The sequence below is a fragment of the Microcebus murinus genome, chromosome 6 (assembly GCF_040939455.1).
Source record: "Microcebus murinus isolate Inina chromosome 6, M.murinus_Inina_mat1.0, whole genome shotgun sequence".
Lineage (NCBI taxonomy): Eukaryota > Metazoa > Chordata > Mammalia > Primates > Cheirogaleidae > Microcebus > Microcebus murinus.
The window spans coordinates 103,199,151-103,215,391 of record NC_134109.1 but is presented as its reverse complement, the minus strand read 5'-3'; the positions used below and the strand labels follow the sequence as shown (position 1 = coordinate 103,215,391).

Genomic DNA, 16,241 nt, shown 5'->3' with positions numbered 1-16,241 from the left:
TTTCCTCCTTCACATATGACCAAGGCAGGAGACATAGGGCATTTCTTTTTTGCAACAACCCATTTCAAATGAACATAGGGCATTTCTTAATACAAGGCTAATACCTAGGGCAAAAAGGCTTGGGTTTCTCAATTCTCCCTTCCCTAATCCTTTCATAGTAAGTAAAAGAAATTTCCTTCCAAAGTGGTGAATCCTACATTCCTACCTGCCATGTGTACAAATTCTGGTCAGGGTATAGGAAATACCAGGTGTGGAGGAATGAGTTCCTAAACAACCTACTACTCCCAATCTAAGATACCACTGATTGTTAAGACTCCTACCGACTATAAAAGCTTTTCAGCAAAAAAAAAAAAAAAAAAAGAAAAAAAAAAAAAAAAAGAAAGAAAAGAAAACAAAGGAACACCACATTAAATGCATAAATAAATTGTCAGATTTATTTACTGACTTGGAGCATCATGTCCAGAAGACCAATTCTAGTACATTGTTTTAAAGAGATAACAAAAATTATGGTAGATAACACTTATTTGGCACTTGCTATATGTCAAGAACTGGGCTAAGTACATTATTACCATATGCATCATCTCATTTAATTCTCATTATAAACCTTGAGATAGGTTACAACCCCATTTTACAGATGAGGAAATTGAGGCTCGAATTAACAAAATTACTTGTTCAAGATTATACAGCTAGAGGCTTTGTACATTTTAAGCCTTAACAAACTGCATTATATTAATGAGCTAAATCTCATCTGAACTAACAGGCTAGCTTATTATCCCAGCTTTGGTAGCAAATAGTTGGGTGAGCTTGGGAAATTCACAAAGAAACCGGTTCTGATGTTTTATTTTAGGTTCTTTGCACTTCTCATAGGCTAGTTTTCTTTCTAAGAAAAGGAGATATATAGGAGGGAAGTTTATGGAAGGTTTTAACTATTCCCCCTCACTTAACTTCTTGCTTTTTCTCTTGAGAAGCAATTGCTTTAACTGTAATAATAATTATTATGTGCCAAACACAGGGCTATGATCTCAAAGTTAAGAAACTGACCCAAGCAGATGAGATGAATTAAGAGAAAGAACAAGAATTTAAACCAAGATCTGATACTAAAACTAGAGCTCTTCTATTAGGGCATAAACCACTTAATGCCTTTCCTCATCTAAAAATGGGGATACAATGATACCTTCCTTACAAGGATATCATGAAGATTAAATAAAATTATACATACAAAAGCTCTAACACAGTAACATATAGAAGGCACTCAATAAATAACATTAACAGTTATTACTATTATTATTATGACTGTACCCAATCCAGAAGGAACTTAATCTTCTAACAGCAAAAGTCTGGATTTGATTTCCATTGTGCCGATCACCTTCAACCATGCCTTTGAAGAAGGGGACAGACATGGAGAGTTTTTCTAACTGCTAAAGCTGTCTGTTCATTCTGCTTGACAGAGTGTTTTGAGGATAAATCTCTCACCTTAATACTAGAAAAGGTAACAGAGGATGACTTCTAATTAAGTCACATTACGAAAGGCTCCTTATCCCCAGTAAATTATGATTCAATTTATTTATCCATCAAATATGCCCTGGCATACAATCAAATACAGTTAGAAGAACTCTCCATGTCTGTCCCTTTCTCCAAAGGCATGGCTGAAGGTGATCAGCACAATGGAAATCAAATCCAGTCTTTTGCTTTTAGAAGATTAAGTTCCTTCTGGATTGGGTGCAATCATAATAAATTAACTGTGGCCTCCATCCTCTACCAATAGAAATGACCCTACAAACCATTATAGAGGTGTTCTCCCTCTACCTCTGATGAGCTCCTAAACTTCAGGTTTGCCCAAGAGACAAAGTTATGACCAGAGCTATCTGTGGAGCCTGGTGAATCAGACATTCATCTGCACATTGAGTGCATCTTGCTGGATGGTTGGACAGAAGTTCACCATAATGAATACCATAAAGACCTGTGAGTCAAAATACACAATGACCACATACTCTACTTTAAATCTCAATCCCCAGCAAGGCAGGAAGATTTTAGGGGAGGGGTATGGGGTACTAACTATCCTCTCCCATTTGCATTTCTTCCCTGTTATGACACATGACCTCTTTTCTTCTCTCTCCTCTAAGGCTTCCGTGGATATTCATTTTCAGAATGAGAGATGCTAATTTCCCTTGAGTTACTCACCCTCTTAGATATTGTCCTAAAAAGGACAACTCTGCCTATGATCAAATCCTATCACAGATGCATGGGGGAGAGAAAAGCTAAGTCCAGAATAACTCTCTCTGATTAAGAAGCCCACCAGAATACAGGCAACCATAGAAAGATCACGTAATCTTTTTTTTTTTCTACAAAAAGCTTTTAATCTTGAGATAATAGACTTAAATGCAGTTGTAAGAAATTATAATATAGAGACATGCTATGTCCCCTACCCTCCACCCAGTTCCCCCCAATGGTAACATCTTATAAAACTATAGTACCATATCACAACCAAGGTATTGACACCAACAGTCAAGACATAGAACATTTCCACCCCCACAAGGACTCCTCATCTGGTCCCTTTGTAGCCATATCCATTTCCCTTCTGTCCATCATCCCCTCATTAGCCCATGGCAACCACTAATTTGCTCTTTACTTCTATAATTTTGTCATCTCAAGAATGTACATAAATGGAATCTTATAGTATGCAACCTTTGTAACTGGCTTTTTTCACTCAGCACAATCATCTGGAGATTCATCCAGGTTGTGTGTATCAATAGTCTGTTCCTTTCTATTGCTGAGTAATCCATGGTATGATCTTCAACCATTCACCTGTAGAAGGACATCTGGGTTGTTTCCAGTTTTTGGCTATTATGAATAAAGTTGCTATAAACATTTATGTACAGGCTTTTGTGTGAACATAAGTCTCTGGAATAAATGCCCAAGAGTGCAAATGCTGGGTCATATGTAATTGCATGTTTAGTTTTTTAGAAAAATGTCAACAGTGGGGCTGTATCATTTTACATTTCTACAGCAATGTATTAGTGATCTTATTTCTCTGCATCCTCACTAGCATTTGGTGTTGTCACTGTTTTATTGTAGCCATTGTGATAGGTGTGCAGCAATATCTCATGGTGGTTTTAATTTGCATTTCCCTAAAGGCTAATGATGTTGAACATCTTTTTCATGTGCTTATTTGCCATCTGTATATCTTCTTCAGTGGAATGTCTCTTGATGTCTTTTGCCCATTTTCTAATTGGATTGTTTGGGTTTTTTTACTGTTCAGTTTTGAGAGTTCTTTATATATTCTGGGAACATATTCACAAATACTTAAAAGAACACTTTTAAGTAATGATATGTAGGGTTTCTTGTCTTTTGAAAATCATTACCATACTATAAATACAGAAATCCCCAGTGACTACCCTAGGCAAAGAGAATGAATGACCAACATGGGGAAGGAAGCTTAATTTCTAGAGATGTTCATTTGTGTGGATAGTCAAAGCTGGAGAAAAACCAACAAACCAGTGTCATTAAAATAGTTTGTTTACCTCAGCTAATGGGCTAAGTCTTTATTTTTTTTCAAAACCACAAATGTTCATGAGTTATGATCTACTACAGCAATGGCATGTGATTAATATTTGCATTTGAAGGACAATATTTAAACTTTTAAACAGGGAGCAAGGTGTAACTGTGCTCTCACCACTAGCATTGCCATAACATACATACATGCCTCTTTCCAGACTTATCTAACTAAGCAGCCTGAGGTCAGGAAAGGATCTTCCCACACCTCTGGTCTGTTGTCATTACAGGTCACAACATAAAACCAACCAGGATGACTCCTTTTAAACTGACTTGGATCACTCAAAATCTAACCAGTTCTTTTAAAAAACTAGTCCCTCAGAAAGAAAAGGCTTAGATTATTTCAAAATTCACTGTAACCTACTGTGTAGGTCTACTGTGTAGATCTCTGCAAAAGGGACTGTTACAAAAGCTTTGTGCAGATTGTTTCCTCATAAAATTAATAAAAATGTATCATGCTAGTTTTCTATTGATAGCAATGCTTTCTAACAATCTTTTCATTTAAACATCACTTTATCCAGCAAATGATTACTCCCTAATTTATTTTTGCCACAAATCCCAACTTTTACCCACACTAAGGTATTCTTTTAACACTATCACCTTGACATCAAAATTTCTTTCCTAAGGAATTCAAAGGTTTTACTTTTACCATCTCACTTATCTTTTCTCATTGAATAAATAAAGTAACTTTGGAATATAATACACATGACATTTAAAAAATCTTAAAATGTATACTGATTTCATTTAAAAGGTAATAGCAAATATATATAACATTTATCTGCCTATATTCTTTTGACCTATCATCCTCCAATTTTCTTCCAAATTCCTTCCTTAAAAAAGGATGCCCTTACATGGGACCACCTTGTGCATTTTTTGTCAACTTCCTGTGGATCTACAATTATTTCAAAATAAAAAGAATTTTTAAAAAGGATGCTTTTGCTTTCCATCCAAGTTGTGACTCCATATGCTTTTTTAATCCTTTATTAATGAAAATACTTTATTGTCAATATACTTTACACTTTAAAAACCCTTCTTCTTAAAGATGTTGGCCAGGTGCGGTGGCTCACGCCTGTAATCCTAACACTCTGGGAGGCCAAGGTGGGCGGATTGCTCGAGGTCAGGAGTTCGAAACCAGCCTGAGCAAGAGCAAGACCCCCGTCTCTACTATAAATAGAAAGAAATTAATTGGCCAACTAATATATATATAGAAAAAATTAGCCAGGCGTGGTGGCGCATGCCTGTAGTCCCAGCTACTCGGGAGGCTGAGGCAGGAGGATTGCTTGAGCCCAGGAGTTTGAAGTTGCTGTGAGCTAGGCTGATGCCATGGCACTCACTCTAGCCTGGGCAACAAAGCGAGACTCTGTCTCACAACCAAACTCTGTCTTGAAAGTAAAAAAAAAAAAAAAAAAACCCCAAAATAAATAAAAATAAATAAATAAATAAAAAGATGTTTTTTGATTGATGACATCAGTCTAGTTTGGAAAACAAGCATTTTTTTTTTTTTTTTAGCTAAGACATATTGCTTTAATCTTCAATTATTTGTTTACACTTCAATCTCTCATCTCTCAATCTCTCATCAATTCCAAAACATTTCATATTTCCTAGAATTCCCCACTTTGAAGGAATGCCTTAAAACAGTTTATACACAGCCGGGCGCGGTGGCTCACGCCTGTAATCCTAGCTCTCTGGGAGGCTGAGGTGGGCGGATTGCTCAAGGTCAGGAGTTCGAAACCAGCCTGAGCAAGAGTGAGACCCCGTCTCTACTATAAATAGAAAGAAATTAATTGGCCAACTAATATATATACAAAAAAAAAAAAAAAAATTAGCCGGGCATGGTGGCGAATGCCTGTAGTCCCAGCTACTTGGGAGGCTGAGGCAGCAGGATTGCTTGAGCCAGGAGTTTGAGGTTGCTGTGAGCTAGGCTGACGCCATGGCACTCACTCTAGCCTGGGCAACAAAGCAAGACTCTGTCTCAAAAAAAAAAAAAAAAAAAACAGTTTATACACATTAATCATCTAGAACAGTGGAGTAAGTGCTTAATAAATATTTGTTATTACTATTATTTTTTTCATAGAAAATCTACTCTTGGGAATTCTCGTTTTCTTTCTTTTTCCAAGTGCCTCTCTGATTTGCTTTGTTCCCCTATCTTGTCAACATGTCACACTTCCTTCAGTCACAAAATCACAGAACGCAGAACCCTAGCTCTTGCAGGAACCTGAGTGATCATCTAGCCACCCTTTCATAGTATAGATGAGGAAACTGAAACACAGAGAGGAGGGATCTGCTTTTCCAGGGTCACCCAGCGAGGCGGTCAGTCAGCAGGATTGAATTGGGAAAACCAAATAAAGCCTATTCCTTCTTAAAAACTGAACTTTTAAAATTGTCCAACAGGCTGAGTCAGTGCTGCACTGCAGTTCGTAGTAACATCTCTGAGGGAAAAAATAGCTCAGCTAAGGAAGAAAACTTTGTCCAATTTCCAGATGTTCTAGATTGCTGTGCCAATCATAACAGCAACTTCCAAGTTCCTCTCTCCCCTGCCCTCCATCCTTATTCCTGCCCCTTGCCCCCTTCTCTGTGTAGATGTCATTTAAAATCATGACAAGTTTTTTGGTTCGTTGGTTGGTTTTTACGCAGCTGAGTTACTAGACCAAACCTAGGTAGGATTTGTCAGGAGCCATAAAGACATGGTGATAATGACAGAATCACCAAGACCCTCTGAAGGAATGGTTTGTCTTTTTGGCAGGGGAAACTTCTTTCTAGAGTGTTGGCTGGGCAGGGTGGCTCATGCCTGTAATCCTAGTACTTTGGGAGGCTGAAATGGGAGGACTGCTTGAGGCCAGGAGTTTGTTTTTTTTTTTTTTCCCCATTTATTTCATCATATTATCAGGGTACAAAGATTGTTAGGGTTACATATATTGCCCCTGCCACCCCTCACCCCCCCATGTGCCAGAGCTTCAAGCGTGTCCAACTCCCAGGTGGTGTGCACTGCACCCATTATGTAAGTATACACCCTTTTCCTCCTCCCCCCTCCGCCCTCCCCTCCATCCGATAAAAGTTTTTTTTTTCTTTGACATTTTGGTTACATTGTATATCTTTGCCTCTCCTTAAGAAGGGTTAGAGGTATGAGGCCAGGAGTTTGAGACCAGCCTGGGCAACACAGTGAGATCCCCATCTCTATAAAAATAAATTTTTAAAAAATTAGCCGGGCATGGTGGCATGCGCCTATATTCCCAGCTACCCAGAAGGCTGAGGCAGGAGGATCATGTGAGCCTAGGAGTTTAAGCCTTCAGTGAGCTGTGATCACACCACTGCAGTCCAGCCTGGGTGACAGAGGGAGACTCTGTCTTAATTATTTAATAAAATAGAGTGTCTACTGTACTGCTAAGAAATAAGAGAAGGCCTTCTCTCGCTCCCTCTTTTTTTTAAGTCAGGTTTACTGAGGCATAATTTATGCAGTAAAATTCACTCTCCCTTTTCAGGTATGCAGGTCCCAGTGTTCTAACATATGTGTACAGTTATGTAACCACCACCAAAATGAAGATACAAACATTTCCAACACCCCAAAAACTTCTCTCTAAAGTTGACCTTTATAGTCAACTCTTCTTCACCCTCTGTCAACTGCTGATGTATTTTCTATTCTACAGTTTTGCATTTTCCAGAATGTCATGTAAGTAGAATCACATAGTATTGTAGCCCTTTGAGTTTGCTTCTTTCACGTAGTACAAAGTATCTGATATTCACCCATGCTGCTGCATGTATCAGTAGTCGTGTTCCTTTTTATTGCTGAGTAATATTCCATTGTGTAGATGTATTACAGTTTGTTTACCCATTCACCAGCTGAAAGACCTGTGGGTTATTTCCAGTTTGGGACTATTATGAAGAAAGCCAGTATATTCTGACACTACCCTGAGCTTAAAAAAGAAAAAAAAAAATGAATACAGCCACTATAAACAGTTGCTTATAAGTTTCTGTGTAGAAAGATGTTTTCATTTCTCTAGGGTAAATATCTAGGAGTGGGATTGCTGAATCATGCTGCAGGGAACTGCCAAACTACTTTCCAAGGAAGCTGCACTGTTTTATATTTCCAGCAGCAATGTACAAGAGACCCAGCTGCTCTGTATTCAGGTCTGCACTTGATATCATCAGGATCTTCCCCTCAGTTTTAGTCCAATTCTTAACATATTCAACTGTTGACAATTTAAGCAACCTTAACTCCTCTCTTTCTCTTAAAAACTACAAGCAACCCATCAGGAAATTCTATTGACTTTACATTTAAAATACATCCAGAATCATATCAGCACTCCCCTCTTCATATGTATCTCCCCGATCTGGGCCTCCGTAACCCACCTGGATTGCCGAGACAGTTTCCCTAACAGTTCATTCTACCCTTGCCCCCATACATTTGGACAGACATACTGGCCTCTTTGCTGTTCCACGAACACTCACTCCAGGAACATCCCCAGCCTGTGGCTTCTGCTCTGTTCCCCCACAGATCTACTTGTCTAGTCCCTATCTTTCTTTAGGCCTTTGCTATCACCTCATCTTCTCTATGAGGTCTACTTGATTAATACTGCAACTGACCCTTTGCTACTCCTAAGCTTGATCTACTTTTCCTTTTCTCCACATTACTAACCTCCCTCTAACACACTCTTTACTTACTCATTTATGGAGTTTATTGTTTGTGGGTCATTTCCCAATCCACCTACCACTGCTAGGATATAAATTCCATGAGTGTAGAAATCTTGTGTTTTATATATTAATGTATTCCAAGTACTTAGAACAGTGCCAGGAACATAGTGGGTATAAAAGAAATAGTGCTGAGTGAACAAACTAACACTAGCTTTGGCATGTAAGGAAGCACCAACTGGAAAGCCTATATGAGGCCAAATTTAGAAAAGAGTAAAGCCGGGGCTAGAAAATAAAGTTTGTAACATGTATGCTGGCACTACAAAATTTTCTCGAAACATAAATTTATTTGGGTAGCATTTGTCTCCAGAATTTCTGCAAAAATATATTTTAAATTTATTTTTATTTATTTGTTTATTTTTGAGATAGTCTTGTTCCATCACTCTGGCTAGAGTGCAGTGGTGTCATGATAACTTACTGCAGCCTCACACTCCTGGGCTTAAGCAATCCTCTTGCCTCAGCCTCCTGAGTAGCTGGGGTTAGCTAATTAAAAAAAAATTTTTTTTTTTTAAAAAGCTCTTCTATTAGAGAAAAGTGTTAATAAACGAAACTAACCAGGTTCCTATATACAAAAAATGTCCAGGGGCATCAACTATCTAGATTTTTTCTTTCTATAAACTTCTGCATCTGTGTAGGATTGCCTAGACTGATTGCCAATTTTCTTTTCTTAATCTAAGTTCTATTCTCATTACCCTTCCATTTCTATTTTTTATCCTCAGGGAAAGAGAGAGCAGTTACTACCAGGGCATTCTCACATCTTCCAAAGAAATGGCATAGGTGTTAATCTTGTATTTATGTTTGATGTGGGTAATGATGGCTATGACTGGAGCTGTAGGTTTATTAATATGCAGGGCTCTCACCTCATTAGTGGCGATGTATGTTTTGAAGTTAAGCTGCAATGTTTGCTGTAATGTTGGATCTGGCCTAACAGATTTTCTCACTGTTCATTTTCTTTGTTTTTACCCACAGTCAGCACATGCTATGCTTATAGCACCTCGCATATGCCTTTTAATAAAGACAATTTTTCCACAGTAGTTAATCTTGGTGGGAGTTTCAAACATTTTTATAATTATGTCTTCATGTACATTTCATCATATTTGGTCCATCTTAGAGAAAAGATTTTTATAATTTTGACTCAGTAATATAAAGTACAATAAACTCTCTCTTTGGATTGATTTGGGAGTGGAGTATTCTTATCAACTGGATAAAGTGATTAATTCATAGTTATAATGAAAACATACCTACACATTATTAGCACTTGATAGTAACTGACAAAGTACTTTCACATATATTATCCCAACCAACTCTTAAAAAGAACATAATAAACAACAGGAACACCTGATTGAACACAATATTTGATAATCCATTATGAATAGCAACTGTTGTATTTCAATTTCCATTTGACATAATACACTACCAAATAAACTAACTTTGACCAGGTTAGCAATCCTCATGGGAAGCGTAGTTTCTCACTGCTTATTGTTCAGATTTCATTCTATTATATAGTTTTCACTGGATACACACTAAGGCAAAGACTCTAGATTTTTAACAGTTTAGAAGTCATTAGCTATGTTTAATAAATTCTAAAATATACTACATATATGTATATTATATATTTCCTACAGCTAAAAATCCAGCACCCCTGTATTCCAAAAAAGCCATTTAAATGTGAAAAATAGTTTGTTCTCTTTTCTCATTAGGTAATTGAACATCTTCATTTCTTAATCTTTTGAAATTTCTGCTCATACGTAAAAAGCAATTTCCTTTTTTTCCTTCCCTGGTTTTTAGGGGCAGCATTAGAAAATGATGATTAGAGGAGCACGTACACTTAGCCCAAGACAAAGGAGGAAAAGGTGAGGATCACTCATTAGTATTTCTCTTTCACCATCTTCTTTTCACTGTCTTCTCACAGTACCTATACCCAGCTCTCCTCCACCCTGTAGAAAGACCTGTCTTTGATTTGACAATGTGACACATATTCAGCTAAATTCCCATCATCATTCATTTAAAGAAAGCAAAAATGAGTACATGTGCTTTTAAGAAGGCAGAGCAATAAGCATATATAGCAAAAGTGCATAGACAAGTATATTACCTATTTAATTGCCTTAGCTGAACTTAAAAGCTCTGATCTTTAATTGCCTGATTGAACTGATCTAAAAAGCTACAATTTTTTAATCAAGGAGAAAATTAAATAGCTTTTTGGTAAATAAAAAGGCATCTTTAATCTTATTTTTATGGAATCCAAGTTATTAAATATGGACAAAACCTCTAAAATATTAAGTTAACAACTACTCAATCTAGGCTAAATTTCCCATTACAATGCTTTATAAAAGTCTTCAGGGACACCTGGCTTCTTCCACTCTTCAATAAAAACACATGCTTTTAAATCCAGACGGTAGAAGATTCCATAAGTAGTTAGGAAACTCAAAAGCTACATATATAAATATATTTTAATGAGGTATATTACCACAGCATATTTATGTCTATAGTTGAGTATCTATAACTACTGGGGAATAACTGTTCATCTGCACTGCAATTCATTAGTCTTTCTATCTAGACAGATATAGACACATAGTGGAATCCCTTAAGAGGATTTGTGGGCACACTACCACTGCCCCTACACAGCCCCTCACAGATATCTTCTTCTCACAACAAGAGGTATTTTATACAGGGCTACTCTCCATAGGAATTGGTCTGGCCAGCACAGACTGAAAAGAGTACAGGCTCAGGATTCCCTTTTGAAACCTCCATGCCTTCAGTCAAGCCACTGCAGTCCTTGTACATAACTGATCAAAGAGGCGTTTGTTAGCCCAAGGGGCAACCAGAGCTGAGAAGGACTTACTGGACCCTGAGAGGCTCTGGTCAACCACACATGCCCACAGTGATCATAAGATGGTTGTACTGGGAATCTGACCCTAGTCTTTATTTTTAGATCCAGATAGATCCATTCAGAATATATCCATCAGGATCCCATTGCAAATGAAAAATTGAGTTATTTCTCTGAAACACAGAGTAAAACTAAAACCAAATAATTTAGATACAGGAAGATTTACGGTGTATCAACTTATCAGCATGATTTCTACTTTTAAAGAGGGAAAGTAAAGATGATTACAGAATAACTAAAACGTGTTTCCCTATCCACTGTGGTTCTTAGTGCTGCTAAGATTCTTCATAGCAAGTTATGGCAAGATAGAGATTTCATTATAAGCCAGAATTATCCTGTATGTCCAGAGTATAGGATGATCCTTAGACTCACTTTCACAATAACACTCCAATTTCCATGGCATGGTTCTTTAAAAAGAAAGGTTTGCTATTGAGAACTGACGTCTTCATTTTGTTCCTTTGTCAAATAGACAGCAGATGTCCATTAAAAAAAATCAATAAAATGATGAGAACTGACCACTGGGTTAATTCCTATTAAAATGGCTATAACTACTTTATGGGTTGGTGGGTGTGAGGAGGTAGAAGTAGAGGGGATAGAAGCAATGTAAGTCACATCATGTTAAACACCATTCTTTCTTAATCTTGGTAGTGAAAAATGTTCCATTTTCGGCCGGGCGCTGTGGCTCACGCCTGTAATCCTAGCTCTTGGGAGGCCGAGGCGGGCGGATTGCTCAAGGTCAGGAGTTCAAAACCAGCCTGAGCAAGAGCGAGACCCCGTCTCTACTATAAATAGAAAGAAATTAATTGGCCAACTGATACATATATAAAAAATTAGCCGGGCATGGTGGCGCATGCCTGTAGTCCCAGCTACCCGGGAGGCTGAGGCAGAAGGATCACTCGAGCCCAGGAGTTTGAGGTTGCTGTGAGCTAGGCTGACGCCACGGCACTCACTCTAGCCTGGGCAACAAAGCGAGACTCTGTCTCAAAAAAAAAAAAAAAAAAAAAAAAAATGTTCCATTTTCTTTCACCCATGAAATGTGTGTACATACTTATTTATACCCAGAGAAAGTAATGCTAACACAATTCAGCTCATTCTCTCTACACCTATATTTTGCTATTTTGCATTAGCTCTACTCCAGAAACGGAGTGGACTGGTCTTAAAAATTTTTTTTGGTTTATGATTCCATTTAATCAATATAAATATCTTCTAAAACTGAATTAATATTTTACTTGTCAAAACTAGATACTCTCTTTAAAAGAAGAAGGAAGATTTAAGAAGAGATTTGAAATAACTAGGATATTAAAACTACCACAAAACAACCATTAATAATAGATGTGATACTACAGTTTAAGACGTCAATTGTTTTTTCCCTCTCATAGTTTATGCCATTTAAAAAAAAAAAAACTTTCCTTTAATCACATCTAATGTGTATGCAGTTGTATTCCCCGAAAGTATATAAAGCTAAGATGAACAGATGTGTAAAATTAAACAGTACTGTTAGTAACATCAGGCCCTGAAGTTGCTTTGTTATAGTCTCTTCCTCTCTTAATAATTTGTTCCAAATGAATTCAGACATTTTGAGAACATTAAAGAAAACCAAAAAAAAAAGGAGTTTCCTTTTGCAACATTCAACAGTTCTCTGATTATTCTTTCATGTGCTCTGTTACTAGATTAGGGGATTATTTCTGATGCTTTAACCAGTGCTTATTTAAAGTTTCACTTTCCAGGTATGTGAAGTAACCTCTTAAGCTGGGGTCCTCAAACTACAGCCCGAGGGCCACATGTGGCCCGCAGAGGACATTTATCCCGCCCACCAGGTGTTTTGCCAGGTGTTTTTGCCGAAGCTGCCTGTCCTGCTTAGCAGCTGATTTGTCCTGGGCCCACAGTGTGCATGTGTGGAATGTGTGACACACTCTCCAACGGCCCTCCAACTGTCTGAGGGACAGTGAACTGGCCCCCTGTTTAAAAAGTTTGAGGACCCCTGCTTAAGGAGCAGTATATGATGATATCTGAAATGTTAATATAAGGAGGTGAAATTGTACAGAAAGTGAAAGCTTTATATTAACAAGAGTTAAATAAGACAAATGAGATCCTGTCATTTTCAAATACTATGAAATTATCTTTTTACATGTTTGATAAATGTGATTCACAAAAATACAATGCCAACTTTATAATCTAAATGAGAGCAGTTGAGGGAGAAAATAAGAAAAAAACATTTATAAACAAGCCTTTTTGACTACCAAATACATAAGCTGGCTTAAATGTCAGATCATTTATTCACTTTAAAAATCTAGAGAGCCCACCTCCCACCTCAAATTAAATTCAAGTTTATAAGCGCAGCACATACCTCTATGTAAAATCTTTAAACTCCACAAATAGGTAAGGCCTTTAACAACCTAAATTTAGAAAAAGAAAACAGTATAATTACGGTTTTTATAAGAAACTTTCTACATTTAAACATATCAACCATAATTCTTCCTTTAAAATTCTGTCAACCAAATAAACATTTATTGAATATCATCTATTTCTGTGCCAGGTTTTGTAGAACACCAAATGTAAAAGCTATAGGTTCCTTCCTTTAATGAACTTATAATGTTCTAAAGATAAGGTATGCCAAATGAAAGAAATAAGTGCATATGTACATAAAATGACCCACAAGTACATATGCTAAATTCTTAATGGTGCTATGCAGGCAAGGAGAGGGATAGCAAAAGAGGACTTTTTTATTTTCTGTAATTGTATGTATAAAACTTTTTCTGAAGTCATGACATTTATGACAAAGGAGATACATTTTTAAAACGTTAACTAGGGCCAGGCATGGTGGCTCACACCTGTAATTCTAGCAGTTTGGGAGGCCAAGGGAAGAGGATTATTTGAGGCCAGGAGTTCAAGACCAGTCTGTGTAAGAACGAGATGCCGTCTCTACCAAAAATAGAAAAAATTAGCTGGGCATGGTTGTGTGTGCCTGTGGTCCCAGCTACTCAGGAGGCTGAGGCAGGAGGAGGATCACTTAAGCCCAGGAGTTTGAGGTTGCAGTGAGCTATGATGATGCCACTGCACTGGAGCCAGGGCAATAGAGTGAGACCCTGTCTCAAAAAAAAAAAAAAAAAAAAGAAAAGAAAAGAAAAAGAAAATGTCAGCTAATGAAATAAGGCAGTGGGTAAAACAGAAACTGCTTTTCCCATCAGTAGTCAGAAATGCTTTACCAGTATTGGTCCTTGAGTAATATATTATAGATTCAACTGATGTCAAGAAAAGAGAAGAAAGTATTCAGGCCAAGGTAAAAAATACATAATCAAAGTGTTGGGGCAGTATACTCTTCAAAAATATCCAATTCATGAAAGAGAAAGAAACACTGAGGCACTAGAGAGACATAACAACCAAATGCAATGTGTAATCCTATACTGGATGCTGGACCAGAACTTTTTTTCCTTTGGTCTATAAAGGGTATTATTGGACAATTGGAAAAATTTGAATAAGGGCTATTGAATACAATCTAGTAGTAGTATATAAATACTAGGTTCCTGATTTTAATCATTACACAGTGATTATGTAAGAGAGTGTCCTTACTCTTAGGAAATAGACATCTAAAGTATTTTGGAGTAAAGGGCATAATGTCTATAATTTATTCTCAAATGTTTCAGAAAAAAATGTGTATACAGATTTTTAACCAAATGTGGTAAACTATTAACAACTGAGAAATCTGGATGAAGCATCTTTGGGAATTCTTTGTATTATTTTTACAACTTTTCTGTAAATTTAAAAATAAAAAGTTTTATGAAAAAATTTTTTAAGCAAACTGTGATAGGAAAGAATAAAGTATATCAGGATGACTATCACAAGCCAGTGTGGCTGGTCTAAAGCACATATGTGCAGAAGTCACAGAGACAAGGTATCTGGAGATATCTGAGAGGGCAGACCAAGGAAACAAAATGAGGAAATACAAACATCTGAATTAGATTTGGATTTTTCACTTTAATAGCCTGAGTCAGGAACAATTAGTCAAATGAAATTACTGAAAAAAGATGTTTCTAAGATCCTACATACATGGGTTACAAGTGCTACCTTCTATGGGGAAAATTTAATAAGTGGTTGTTAATAAGAACTTTAAAGCTCTTTATATGGAAATTGTTGTACAAGGAGATGCACAAGTTTTATTCACAATCATTGACCCTGTATGCTCATGAGTGTGAACTTGCCAATTTCAAGGTTAGCTATTCATAACTGGATACCAGATACATTGAATGAACCACTATTACTCAAAATTTACTAAAAGAATTTAAAAGTATCCATCATTATAGACAATTTTAGATGAGTCAGGGCTACAAGAACAAGAAAACCTATCATGATGAGAAGTAACTGAGTGGTTTACACATCTCAAAAATAATGAAAAGAGGGTTGGGGGGTAAATATAGAAGGATTTTAGTTGATTAAGAAAGACTAAGAGTAATATTAAAAATAAGAAATGCAATGGGGGCTGGTCGTGGTGGCTCATGCCTATAATCCTAGTACTCTGGGAGGCCGAGGTGGGTGGATTGTTTGAGCTCAGGAGTCCAAGACCAGCCTGAGCAAGAGTGAGCCCCTGTCTCTACTAAAAAAAAAAAAAAAAGAAGAAGAAGAAGAAGGAAATTAGCTAGACAACTAAATAAAATTAGGCAGGCAGGCATGGTGGCACATGCTCGTAGTCCCAGCTACTCAGGAGGCTGAGGCAGGAGGATCACTTGAGCACAGGAGTGTGAAGTTGCTGTGAGCTAGGCTGATGCCATGGCACTCTAGCCCAGGCAACAGAGTGAGACTTTGTCTCAAAAAAAAAGAAATGTAATGGGGGTACGATATATACTATTCAGGTGATGGCTACACTAAAAGCCCAGATTTCACCACTATGCTATACATCCATGTAACAAAACTGCACTTGTACTACCTAAGTCTATAAAAAGAAAAAGAAAAAAAAAGAAATGCAACAGTGCAATGGGAGAAAACCAATTTCTAAATACTAAAGATCTAGAAGACAAAATCTATATCAATTAATAGGGCTGAGCAGTGGTTAAGATATTTTAATTGTTCTCACAGAGTATAACAGCATGTACTTCTGAGAGATTTGCTAACATGTTATGATCAA

General features: G+C 37.1%; 1 protein-coding gene across 6 annotated transcripts in view; it reads right to left on the bottom strand.

Moving 5' to 3' along the window:
- MAP2K5 (mitogen-activated protein kinase kinase 5) overlaps nt 1-16,241 on the bottom strand; it is a 254,317-nt gene that overhangs the window by 128,425 nt on the left and 109,651 nt on the right. For all 6 annotated transcript variants that reach the window (XM_076004507.1, XM_076004508.1, XM_076004506.1 and 3 more), the window contains one exon: nt 13,470-13,518. In XM_076004507.1, the coding sequence (XP_075860622.1) occupies nt 13,470-13,518 (49 nt within the window). The remainder of the gene's footprint in view (nt 1-13,469; nt 13,519-16,241) is intronic.